Source organism: Malurus melanocephalus, unplaced genomic scaffold (assembly GCF_030028575.1).
Source record: "Malurus melanocephalus ecotype Western Australia unplaced genomic scaffold, MMel_1.1 scaffold_373, whole genome shotgun sequence".
Classification (NCBI taxonomy): Eukaryota; Metazoa; Chordata; class Aves; order Passeriformes; family Maluridae; genus Malurus; species Malurus melanocephalus.
Genome location: NW_026623605.1, coordinates 5,428 through 18,729, shown reverse-complemented (window position 1 = coordinate 18,729; position 13,302 = coordinate 5,428). Strand labels below are relative to the sequence as shown.

At 44.5% G+C, this 13,302-nt stretch overlaps 1 protein-coding gene across 1 annotated transcript in view; it reads right to left on the bottom strand.

The window, feature by feature from the left end:
* Positions 1-11,727, bottom strand: part of PRKCH (protein kinase C eta) — a gene marked incomplete at its 5' end in the record, with an annotated part of 85,172 nt that extends 73,445 nt beyond the window's left edge. Inside the window, one exon of the mRNA XM_057378775.1 lies at positions 11,606-11,727. Coding sequence (XP_057234758.1) covers positions 11,606-11,727 — 122 coding nt within the window. The remainder of the gene's footprint in view (positions 1-11,605) is intronic.
* Positions 11,728-13,302: the final 1,575 nt, after the last annotated feature.

Sequence of the window (13,302 nt, the reverse complement as noted above, 5' to 3'; positions counted from 1 at the left end):
TTGCATGAATTCTGTCAGAAAACGAGAGAGCAGGAAGGAGGCAGCTTGAGAGCCTCTAAAACAAACACTCTGCTGCCCTTCAAGCCTCCCAGCCAGTCATGAACACCATACAGGTTATTTTGCATAGAGTTCTAATCCCAATGGCCACACAGGTTTTCAAACGTGTACAGAGCAGCTTTTCCACATCTGCTCTTACAAGATGTTTCTTGGAAGTTTGTTTTCTTTTCTAGGAAAAGCTGKTTTTGRACTTTTGCTTGAGGAYRTTGATGGCTTTGAAGMAAGGCACYACAGCRTGTTGCAYAAGGCTGAAAAATGTCAGTGGAAAAGCCTCTCCACTCATTTCTCTAGTGAGTAACCATGAGCTGAGCAAAGGGGAAAGAGAGGGTAACAAGATTTCAGAAGATATGAGCATCCTTGTGCCATGAGGAACCAGGTTCTCAAACAAAGACCCCTGCAACAGCCACTTCCCTGCATTTTYCTCCTCTTTCTCTTTACAGCCACATCACTGTGAGAGGAGGAAAAGGACAGCACTATTTTTATATTAAACACGCAAACCTGTGCTTGTTTCTCTGTCAAGAGCAAGGAAGRTTTTACCTGAGCTCCACCTTGCCATTCCATCCCTGCAATGTTTTGCATTCATTTGCAAAACCTCAGGATACATCTGTTTGCCAGAAAAACCAGGCTTGGGCAATGATGGCAAAGAACTGTCTCAGCTTGCACACAGAGGAGATGCCAGGAGAGGAGGATTTTATTTAAAATTTRAAAGAGTATTTGAGGGAGACAAGAGAAACCTGAGTACTGGACTGAGGGCATCAGAGCCCCAGTCTGGCACTGTGACTGGAAGGCCACCTTGTATCTGTCCCATACTCAGCAGGACACAGTTTCAAAAAGCAAAATAAATTAATCTGGTCATATTCCAGACAGGTGCTTCCCTCTGGCTGTAGCTGAACATGTTTCCAGTAGAAGCAGAGTGTAAAAGTCATCCCTGCCCCAYTGTTCCCTCCTCACAATGGAATCCCCTCTCTGCCATCTCAGACCTAAAAACTCTTCAGCTGCTTCATAATCCCCTCCTGTCACACTGCATAAAAACAGGCAAAAAAAACAAAACAAAAACCACGTTCTACTGCATGGCTCACTAGAGCCTTAACAGACTCCTCTCCCTCCTCCCCTCACAATTACAACCATTACTATTTCCTTGTGCTTAGRCAAGCAAATTTCCATTGTAAAACCTCCTGTTAGTCCTTCCCACTTACTAAACTCAAGAGAAAAAACGTTGAGATGTGATTTACTAGGGAAGGAAACCATTCAAATACATTATTCATTAAAAACAGGAAAATAAAACTAACAAAGCAACTTTGATCTTCCCCATGATTAATTCATGCGCCAGGAGCCCTCTGATTTAGAAGATCCCAAACCAGGCTGGCAGCAGAGCAGAAGCAGCAGTGACAGAGTGACAGCATTTGTGAGTCAAAGTTCCCATCATTTGTGCAAAATCCTTGAGAATTTTGCAGAATTAGCAGCAGGGAGATCCTGAACCCCCACTGCTCATGCCATCTCAGGGCTTCTGCGTGTCACAACCACCAGGAGCTCGTGGGTGGCTCCAGAGCAGGGATCACAAATGCTCCCAGGAGGCCCTGCCCACTCAGGGAAGCACGAGATCCAAACCTATTTTTAACGAAGAGAAGTTTAAATCTATTTTTAAAGTGGATGTTCTGTGGGCATCCTCCTTTTGGGGCTATGGGAGCAGCTTGAGAATTTGGGTGCTTTGGTATTGAAGCAAAGGCATCCATACAAGGCGTTACAATCAACTAAATCTGCTTAAAATTCACACCTTTATGTTCAGGCACTGCAATTTGCTAGGAACACAAGTTTAACACCAGTCACAAAAAAGGAGCAGGACAGTAACACAAAACACACAAGGAAACCAGGATGAACAGCTCCCAGCTGAAATGGGAGTATCAAGCAGCTGGTGTCCAGAGGCTCCCAAAGTTTTGCAGCATTTTCACAAACAGCAACCACATTCCTCAGCTCAGCAGCCACCTTTAGGAGGAAACCTCAAGCCTTCCTCACCAAGGCACTACACCTCTCCACGAGAAAGCAAACTGGATCCCAAAGCATAATGGGAATCTGGTCAGGAACAAATGAMCTGGGAAAGCTAATTCAGCAGGACAAGTTAAACACTCCCCTTTTTCTCCTGTCATGAGATGCCTCAGCTTTTCCCCAGTCCCTGGAGGTGCCCTGGCACTGACCAACACCTGAATCAACACCCTGCAACACCTGCATTCTCCTGCTGGACAGGTCACCCCAAAGCTGCAGTCCAGCAGCAAACTCAGCTCTGATCMCACAGCCAACCTGAGAACTTCAGAGATTCAAAACTTCCATGTGGCAGCTTCCTAACGAGTCCTCTAATTGCAGCAGCCTTAAAAAGCAGGTTGTTTACCATGGCACTCTCCCACGCAGGTTCCCACACACCATGGGCTGAGCAAGGCGCTGCCGCAGCAAAGCATCTGTCAAGAAAAATAAATTCAGCCTCTTGTATTCCTGATTTATTGGGAAGAGATCTCAAAAAGCAGCGCCTCTCCTCATCAACACATCCCCACCTGGGCAGTGCAGGAAGGAAACAGTCAGTGCTCAGGCTGGGCATGGCACAGTCCATCCCAAAACTCTCCTGCAGAYGGCAGGGACTGTGAGTGCTCTGCCACACACCACACTCCTCCCAGTGYCAAGGGATTACTGGGATTTATTTCCCTCAGGGATTTCCCAAGGGCTGCAGCCGCCTTCAGGAAACTCAGCTGTTCCCAACAACTTCCTGGCAGCTAACACAGCCAGGCCTGATCTATTCCCCTTCCCCATCTCCTCCCAAACACAGTTTTCACCCTGAAATCCAAATTTCTCCACTTCTGAAACACGTCTCTTGGATTTCAAAAGTGGATGTCCCGAATCCAGACAAATACAGCTTTAAAGCTTTCCTGCTTGCCTTGGCTCAGGATCACAAAGGTTGGAAAAGATCTCCAASATCATCAAGTCCAAACACCACACTGAAACTAAACCATGGCACAGAGTGYCACATCCAGTTGTTTCTTGAACCCTTCCAGGCATGGTGACTCCACCACCTCCTTGGGCAGTGATTTTTCAGCAGCTCCAAAATGTGGCATCACCAATTCCATTCTCCCAGATGGGTGGCCCTTCCCAGCAGAGGCAGCAGCAGTAAGGACATATCCTGGCTCCCTGAGGGCTCTCCCATCTCACTCCTCTCAATTAAAAAACAAGCAGAGGTGGCTGAGCAGGAAGAAAGGCACTTTCTCCAACAGCTTGTGAGACAGCTAAAACCTGCACCTCTCATTTTCCCAGTCCTTCGATGGGGAAGGAACACTCAGGGAGGGAATTTTTTTAGTCTGAAATGACTGGAGATGAAAGCCAGCCTGTGGCTTGATGGTCACAACAGCTCTAACATGGGTTTAAGCAGTTCTGGCCCCACACAGCGCCCTGCCTTCCTTCCACACAGCCACTGTCCAGCCAGCCCTGTCCCTCCACGGTGCCTCTGTGGCCAAAATGTGCCACAATCCTCATGTGCAAGTTGTCATCAGCCCTTTTGAATGCAACACCAGACCCCTCTCCCTGAAGGACTTGTTTTTCCTACTTTGCCTCCCGTTCACAAGTGAATACAGAACCAGAGTCAATGCAAATAAAAACAAGTGCAGGACTAGACTGAGGTCCTGGATTCCTCACTCACCACCTAAGAACTCTGAGCTGGGCAGGCTGGACAAGAAACATTTTACTGCTTTTATCCTTGCTGACCTGCAAGTGTGATCTGCAAGTCTGTACCGTGAACATACAGGCAGAACACATTTTAGACACAAAAACTGAGTACTGCATGACTTTTGATTTTCTAGTAGCATCCTTCAAATGAAAAGGTTTCTGGCTGTAAGGCAATTTCCTACATTTTACAAAGAAAACTACCATTGGAACAAGTTCCAAGGAGAGGAATAACAGGGAACACACAAGTCCCAGGAAAGGGCTGTGCTCTGCTGTGTGGATCAGTGTTAACAACACAGAGACACACGTGCTCAACAAGTCTGGCAGCTAGACGGCAGAAAAGAGCTGAGATTATGGACTAAAAACAGCTCCAGACTCCAGCAAGGAACAGGCTCTGATAGTCACAGACATGCTGCTGCTGCTGCAGCCTTTCTTCAGCCCCTCTACAATCCCTCTTTCCACCTCCTTTAACCTTTTTGGGCTTTAATCTGCTTGCTCCTGACAACTGCTGCCCATACCCATCCATCACCACTCCCCAGAGCAGTCTCCTACTTCGTTCTATCTCTCCTTACATTCCTTTCTCTGTCCTCCTTCCAGACCCTTATGGATCTATTTCTTCCCAAAGCATCTTTTCCCAGTGTTTCCACCATTCACTGTCCTTGTCCCTTGTCTCTGCTATGTCAGACCTGCCTTCCTCCCTCCTCTTCACCACTGCAGCACCCAGGGCAGTGCTGAGCTCAGTCAGAGAGAATTATGACCCAAAATCAACCCCAGCCCTCCTCCAGTTTCCCARCCCAGACAGCTGRTGCAGAACTGGCCCCACTCGAGGCRGCCCCAGGGAAATCCAGGAGCATCCTTTTCAGACACACAGACTTACCCTCATTTACGAAGCTGCCTCATTTCCTTATCTGCAATCATCAGCAGTGCCAGGAGCAGCCACTCAGGTGGTGTCCACAGCACTCTGAGCCGTGCTGAGGTCATTCAGTTTGCCCCAGATCACAAATGAGTAGATTTTCCCCAAAGACAGCAGGCAGAAGGCAGACARGGACAGCAGAAGCTTTCATCCCTCCCTCTCTTGCCTCTGCCAAGCTTGAGGTCACCCTGGCCCAACAACATCAGGATCTCTTTGCTCAAAGCCCTGATTTGATTCAGCATTTCATTCTGGAAAACAACAGAATCATTGCTGCTGGAGCTCTCCAGGAAACAAAAACAGCTGGCACTGAAGAGCAGGAAACTCATTATTTTCTGCTGAGCATAGTTTGGAACAACCTTAAACAGGGGTGTGTAAATTGCAAGTGTGAGTATTCACCTCCCAAAGCACCAAGAAGGTGAGCTCTGCTCCCTGCTGAAGACCCAGCTCTGCCCTTGGCTCTTTGGGAGATTTTCCCCCTCTTCAGTGAGGTGCAGGACTCTGCTGACAACATCCCCAAAATTTTGATCATCCTGTTTGTAGAGCTAGAGGGAACTTGGGTCTTCCCCCGAGCACCAACAATGCCTGAACTGCTCCCAGGTAAACTGAGGTAATTAAACACTGCAGCACAACAGCGTTTTGTTCCCTCCAGGAAGGAGAAGGATTTCTGGATGCTGGAGAGATTGGGCTGCCGGGCACCCAGACACAAGGAGAACCCTTAACTGTGGTGGTACCACCTGAATCAGGAGTCTCACCCAGCATCCAGARCTGACCAGTTCAGATATTAAATAGGATACAGCCCAATTTGATAGCTGGCTAACTGAATTTAAATACACACATATATATATATATATGTATTAAAAAAAAAAAAAACCCAAACAACATGGTTTTATAGGCATTTTTTCTCCTCCAGTTTCTGGTACAGATTTACAGAGCGACCCTTGGTGAAGTACTGTGGCTTTTGSACAGCCATTTACCTATTTCATCAGTCACAAAGTGCTGCCTAGAGAAATTCCAGAGGTGTAGGGGCAACCCCCTTCATCCAGAATATCATCCAGGTGCCCTCAGCCACAGTGGCTTCAGAGAGGGATGGAAAATCATGGAACAGCACTGGGAGCAGCACTCAAGGCTGCTGCCATCACCCCTGGGTCCCAGCACTCACCTCCTGCAGCTCCATGCTCATCTCCTTCCATCCCACATTCACCATCCAGCCCCAGGGCTCCAGCACAGCCCTGTCCTCCAAGGCCAAGGAGATTTAAGCTCCTCCTGGAACCACCATCACCTCTTCCAGGAATCACATTAAAATAAAGCAAAGCAATCTCTGTTCCTCATTACAGCCAGGAACACTGAAATCCCAGGGCTGGTTGCAAGCTTGCATATTTATCTCTAGGTTTCAGAGCCCAGACAAAACACAGCCCACTGAGGAAGTGAAGTTAACCCTGATTTTGCTGTTTGTTGTGTTTTTACAACGTCTGGATATCTCTGAAGTTGGTAGATCCTGGCAAGTCACGAATTACTGACAAAAACCTCTTGGCATTGGATACATAGCAATGGCTGTGGGGCTCATTTGGATCATTTTCCCAGAAATAAAAGCAGCCTTGTGGATATGTAGCAGGCTGGGGTGCTGTTCTCCTCCTGGCTCTGCATTACAGTCCCTCCATAAACACCAAGCAAATCACTTCATTTCCCAGGGCCTGGCTCTTCTTGCTACCAGGAATAAACAGCTTTGTTTGTTTGCTTTCCTGTTGAAAACCTTTTTCCCTGTGAAAATTCAGAATTTACCAAACTGGCCTCAGTTTTTGTTGTTTTTGTTTGTTTGTTTGTTTGTTTGTTTGTTTTAATGGCATATGTGAGATATCAAGAGTTCCAGAGTGCAAGAATACTTGGGCTCTCTCTGCAATATTTACATTTAAAATGCAATGTGTACCTTTTGAGAGTTTCACTTTGAAAAAGAAGAAAAGAAACACACAGAAGCTTCAGGACAAGGACAGATCTGCTCTTGCTCCTGCTGGCTTGGTTGATAAACCTCTGGTGGCTGTGCAGTGTGACCTCCAGGAGAGCAACACCCGTTCAGGACTTCAAGATCAGCCTCTGGAAACTTTTTTATTTTTTAATCTGACTGATATTTTATTTTTTAACCTGACTGACATCTTTCAGCAAGGCTGGAGAACCACTGAAGTTCACTTGCCTGCCACACCGAGATGCAAAACATCTGTGGATTGCATTCCTGGTTCCTCCAAGGGCTCAGATTTTCTCCAGGGTACATTTAGGGTGTATTTTCTCCTCCATGGGACTCGACACTGTTCTGACCTATCTCGAGCTGAAAATGCAGAGCCAAACCAACATGGATCATCTGGAAACCCCTTGCCTGCAGCACACAGGTGTGAGAAGCGTAAAGCACCGAAAAAAAAGTGTAGATATTGGGGAAAAAAAACACAAGGGTACCGAAAAACACATCTCCTGCTGGCCTCTGCCACATAAAACTTTGGGCTAGACATTAAAGACTTCCATGTCCTCAGACTGAGAACCAAAGACAGGAGAACTTTATCTTATTCTGCATTAATACAGCCTCTTTGGAGCAGAAATAATCGAGGTGGTGTACACCACATGCTTTAAAACGCTGCTTGAGCCAACAAACCAAAACAGAACAGTGGCCCAGCTAGCCAGGGGATGAGAACAGGGCATTTTTTATTCCTGGTTCCTAGTTTCCAGTATTTATTCCCTGAACTATAAAAAAATGGGCTGAAAACAGTCATTATTGCAGTTTACAGGGGACTGGGAAAAATCTCTTTTTCTCCCTTTTGTGCAAGAGCCTGATGACAGACCTGTCAATAGAAATTTTATGGGGCTGAGGAGATCCATCATAGTGCAGAGCAAGGATCTTGTTAGCACAACACCACATAGCACTCGAGACTTTAAGGCTGCAGAACTTTGCAGGCACCTGAGAAAATGTTACTTCTTCAGATAAAAACCACTTTGTGTTAGAAAAACGTATTCCAAGAAAAATGACAGCAAAAGACCAAGAGCCTTCATGTTTGAGAACAAACTATTTTAATGTGCCAGATGCAAAGCAAAGAAGCTTTTTCCTGGTCCAGAGGCAGGTTTGGGCTTCCTGAACCTGCTTCATAGGTTACTTGGAGCTTTCCCCCTTGGGGGGATGGAACTACATGATTCTCAAGGTCCCCTCCAAGCCAAGCCCATGATTTTATGATTCCTTGCTGCTGCAAATCACATCAAGATGAAATATTTAACACTGGGTGCTATATCTGCTCTACCTTGGCTTTTCAAGAGTCTCCTCATTCTATTTCTTGCCCAGAACTACAATTTGTCATTGTCTTTACTGACACTGAAAGAAAAGAAACAACCATTACTTCTCCACAACGAAAAAACTGAAACTGAACTTCAAGCCAGAATTATCACTTTGAGTGACAACCTGAAAGAAAAATAATAATTAAAAAAGAAGGCAAATTGCAAGAGTTCAGAGCACTAAAATAGAAGTGCTATATTTTCTACAGGTCTTGCTTCGTTCATTAATTCAGTCAAATACTTAATTTGTATTAAATTCATTAGCTTTGCTCAAAATTAAATAAAGCAAAAATTAGACAGAGCAAACAGAAAGAGAGGTGGCAAGCTGAGGGCACAAAGCACACCTTGCAGGCAAAGCTGTGAGGGCTCTGGGCTGGCTCTGGGACTCCAGGGTTGCAAGGAGAGAGGTTCAGCCCATCCTTTAGGCTCACATCTGGGGCCTCTCAGTGCCCAACCTGGCTCTGCTGTGGTCAAAAAAACCAGCCTGGCCCAGGCACCATCACCAGCTCTTGGGTATCTCAGAACTCCTGACAGGACCACAGCAGTGCTTCACCCACACTCACTGCACAGCTTTTTATTTCACATCAACCATATCCTGCCCAAGAAGAGTTAATTCAGGGTTTGCTCTTGCACAGCTGAAACCAGCATTCAGTGGGAAAAGCAACAAGCAGAGGAGAGTGGGTCTGAATTCACGTCACCAACACCCTCTGGGGCACCCCAAGAGCACTACATGTTCTAGAGAGCAATAATGCAGATTTTTTATTGTTTTTAAAGGAGGCCTGCAAGAGTTGAAATCTTGTGGATTTCAAGATCCTGGCACAGGTGTGGGATCACAGGGAGGGAGGGAAGAAGGATTCTCTGGGTTCTGTCAAACCACAGTTCCTGCAGCCCCCAGGGTTGGTGTGGTCCCACTGATGCACCCCGCTCCTGTTCCCAGATCCTCAGCTGACAACAGCCTCACATCCATGGATGGGGCACATTCACAGCAAAAACACCTCAGAGAAGGCACATCATCTATTTTAAAGAGAGCAGAGGCAAGGAGAAACAGAGACAGAGAGAGGGAAGAAATGCTAAAGACACCCTATGGAGGGGAAAAAATTGTATTTATATCCAGAATAAAAAGAATAAGGAATTTTTTTTTAAGGAGTCATAATTTTGATGACTTGGAAAAAAAAATCCTATTATCAGGCAGACTGAAATAAAGAAAACCCAGCAAAAATTTAAAAAAAATTGTTTGAGAAAGGGTGGGAAATCAATCCCCAAGCAGTGCCTGAAGTCTGGCAGGAACAAGTTAGTCCTCAGTTTCTCTATAAAACAGCCTGGACTGAAATAGCTCTGGGGTCAGTGAGGGAGATGGCTGGGGAAGAATGTCCTTCCCTCTATCCCAACTAGGTGCCAGGGCCACCAGGACCCAGGGATGTGCCCCTTGGAGGGTGCAGGAGTTGGACTTTGCTGATCCTTGTGGGTCCCTTCCAACTCAGAGCATTCTGTGATTTCTGTGAGAGGTAATCTCCTCCCAAGGTAAGGAGATTTTCATTTTAATTTTGCACTGGTTGCTTTACACAGGAAACGTCAGCTGAATGAGGGGAGTTAATATAATCAGATGCAGCTTAGCACAGCAAGTATATCCAAGCAGAGAAAACAAAGAGAGGCAGGTATAATTTCTCCAGACTTCCCTCACTTCCTATTGCTCTGTCCTTTTCTTTTTTCTGAAAAACTACATGTATTTTTAACACACCAAACAGGCAACAGCAGGGGAACACTGATGGACAGAAGAGCCATATGGGAACCTGCAAAGAACGAACCTCCTTCCAGCTGGATGTTTCCTATCCTGCCCTATAGTACCTTGACAGCACCCAAATGTCTCTGTCAGACTCCCAGGGGTGACACCTTTCTTCCCCATCCCTGCTGCAGAGGTGAGCAGAGATGAATTTAAATTTTCAACGAAAAAAGCCACCACTCCTAAAGTGAAATCCAAGCACCACCAGGACTGACTGTTTTGGGTAAACTGCCTAAGACAACAAAGGACAGTCTCAGGTGGGCCTAAAATCCCAGCCTTGGTTGTTTGGTTGGAATTTTTTTGGATTTTGCTAGTTTTATTTTTTATCTCCTCATCTTACCTACTTTTCAGACTTTTACCCTACTGGAGATAAAAGTATTTACCTTAAATACTTCATCACACTGTGGTGCATGAGACCCTGTGAATCTGGCTATTTCCATGAACAAACCAACTAGCTTGGCATAAAAAATCACAGGAAGCAGGCAGGATGTGGCAGTGGCTGCCCTCCAGATCAGGAGAACAAGTGGGAAGCTGCTTTTTGAGCTTTCAAGTTGTGAATTTTTCTCGGACTTCCTTCCAAAAAACCCTTAAAATTTCAAATACAATTCTGAGACTCCACGTTTCCAGCAAAAGAGAGACAAAAGGAGAATTAAACATGATGTTATGAATGAGACCTCACTGTGTAACAGAAGGAAACCTCATGAATGTCTCCTTTACTCAATAACTGGGGGAAGTCACTGTCTGCAATCAGACTTGCCCTGAATTAAACCTTTTATTGGAAAATCTAAATGTGACCGTACATGGGAACAGCCAGACAAGAAAAAACCCAAGAGCCATCTTTGATCTTCCCGTTCTGTGAGTCCACACATCCTCCAGAACAACAGAGGAAAGAGAAGTAAATTATTTCCAGCATTTCCCATTTCCCTCGGAAAGCAGTAGCTGTACAAACAACTGAGTTCTTCATTTCTCATCTCGGAGACTTTGTTAACAGCAGGCTCAGCCACCAGCACAGAATGGAAACAAACTCAGCATTTGTGCTCATGCCCATCCCTGCTCAAACCTGCTTTACATGGCCAAGCATGACACTGTTCCATATAGACACAAATTGGGATATTGTAACTCAGTAAACGACCTCCAGTTTCTTCTCTTTTTCCATCCCTGGCTCTGTCACAGGTATTTAAAACCAATTTCTAACATCCTTTTCACCCTTGCAAGAAATTCCCCCCAAGAAATTTGCACTCTCCCTGTTCTCTGGTTACAAAAACAAAGATTTCCTGGGTTGTTGCAGCACAGCTCACATCCACGCTCATAACTGGTACCACAATAAACAGCAGGGAAATCAAAACCATCGTGCTATAAAATACAATTACCAAAAAAAAAAGAGCTGCCCAGATACTTTTTCAGGGTAGCTGTCACACTAAAAACTTACAATCTTCCTGTGTGAAGTGAACTCGGGAAATAGAAACACTCGTAGAGTAGATGGGAAGCATTATGGAGTAAAAATCATCCAGATGTTTTAAACATGTTCTATTTTACACATGCTCTACTCTCTCCTCAGCTTGCCCTTCAAGAGGCACCCAGGTGAAAAGCACGAGGGACAAAAACAATCTGTCTCAAGGAGAACTTTGGAGAAATAAAACAGAGCGAGCATGAACCGGATCCCAGGTCTGAGATCAGAGCAGAGGGCACACACAGCTCCAGCTGGCACCAGCAGCCCCTTCCACATTTCCCCCATCACTCCAGAAACCTCAGGCACACCCCAGCATGTGGCCCCTGAAAAATCCAAACTTCTGCACAGGGACACAGAGCAGAGCCCAGCTCTGAAGGGAAACCAGCCAAAGTGACTCCCTTACCTTCTGTGAAGCTTCCTGTAAGAGTTATGACAACAAACACTTTGCCTTCTGGCTCCAAATCCACCTGAAAAAAAGGACAGGAAATGTTAGAAGATTGGGTTTTTTTTGAGGCAGAAATTCTTCTTGGTATTTTGCACGACTAATCCTGCCAGCATTTGATAATACTTGAACCTTTGTATCTTCTCATGCACACTTTAAATTGAAAAAAAAAAAAAAAAAATCAAGCATCCACTGCCCAAATTGTTCAGCATTCAGGGCTCCATAAAAATAAGGAATTAGATTCCTTCTTTTTCCTAGAAATGCTGAACAATCTCAACATTGCTAGGGGAAAGAGAGGTTTTAAAAAAAAATACAGTTAATAGTGTTCCAATTTGTGAGATAAATGAAGCAGGACTAACACTAAATTCTCTGAAAAGATCAATGCATATCTGTTTCGAGAATTATATGGATATTTCCTTCCTATTATACTTTAGCTCAGTGAAATTGTTTCAGTCTCTCAAAATACCATCAATGCTGAGGCAAAGGCTGATTTCTTACATAAATCACCTTTTGGCCTTAAACCATAGGAAATAGAAAACTGTTAGTACTGTTACCTAAGGACTTCTTGTCGTTTAATCTAAATTAGATAGAGATGGAGATACAGAACATCATTTTAGGGATCAGAGATTCAATCCCAGAGTCAGTCAGCCTGTCCTTGAAAGAAAGCATTTATTTTTTGGTGAGTGGATTTTTCATTTTGAGATACATTTCTAATAAAGGTCTTGCTTTTTGGTGGTTTTTTTTATTCACCGGCTAAAATCACAGCTAAGGATCCCTGAAGTTTGAATCAGGTTGTCACACAGAAATCTCACTTAAAAAAGCAAAAACAAAGAAAGAAACAACAGGGCACCCCCCAACATTTCCCACAAATTTCAAGGTGAAAATTAGCAAAGAGGAGCTTCACACCTCCTGGATATTGATAACCAGTGGAGAACAGGAATTTTGAAAATAGAGGTCTCTGGGGGAATTAATAAATACAATAATCCAAACCCTCTCTGCTCGTCCTGCACAACCACAGCTCAGGCTCACCTCCTGGGGCAAGAGGAGGGGAATCACAGACAGCCCTAAACTTCCCTAGCCCACATTTTGTTGCAGAAGTAAAGAAATTGTTATTTAAAATGCTGGGAGTTTGTGAAGAAATATTTTCAGGAAAAAACAAAAAGGGCAAACATCTTATTCACACAACTCCAGCCACAGCTCAGAGGTGTCACGCACACACCAGCATCAGTGACACAAAACAGGGAAGCTACAACTGTTTGGGAAAATCCTACCCAAATGCTGATTTTATGGACACTATATTCTCCACTAAAAAAAAAAAAAAATAACAAAAAAAAAAAAAACCCACATAAAAATCAGTCTCACAGGGAAAATTTAAAGTAAATATTTAGCTTTGACTCAATATTAATTTTTGTGCTTGTTTGCACTGCATATTACACTGGTTTTAGGAAGCTGTGTTTGAACAGCCCTCTGTCTCCATTAATATTGAAGACATTCCCAAATAGATTTCAACTCCAGCAGTATCATGCCTCATTTTTGCCTAAATTTGAGTACTCTGGAGAGGTGTGCAGCTTTGTAAAGAAATGCTTCTTTCCAAAATATACAATACCAATAATACATAAACACGCAAACTGACTTTGGGGATACCAAGAATTCAAGTT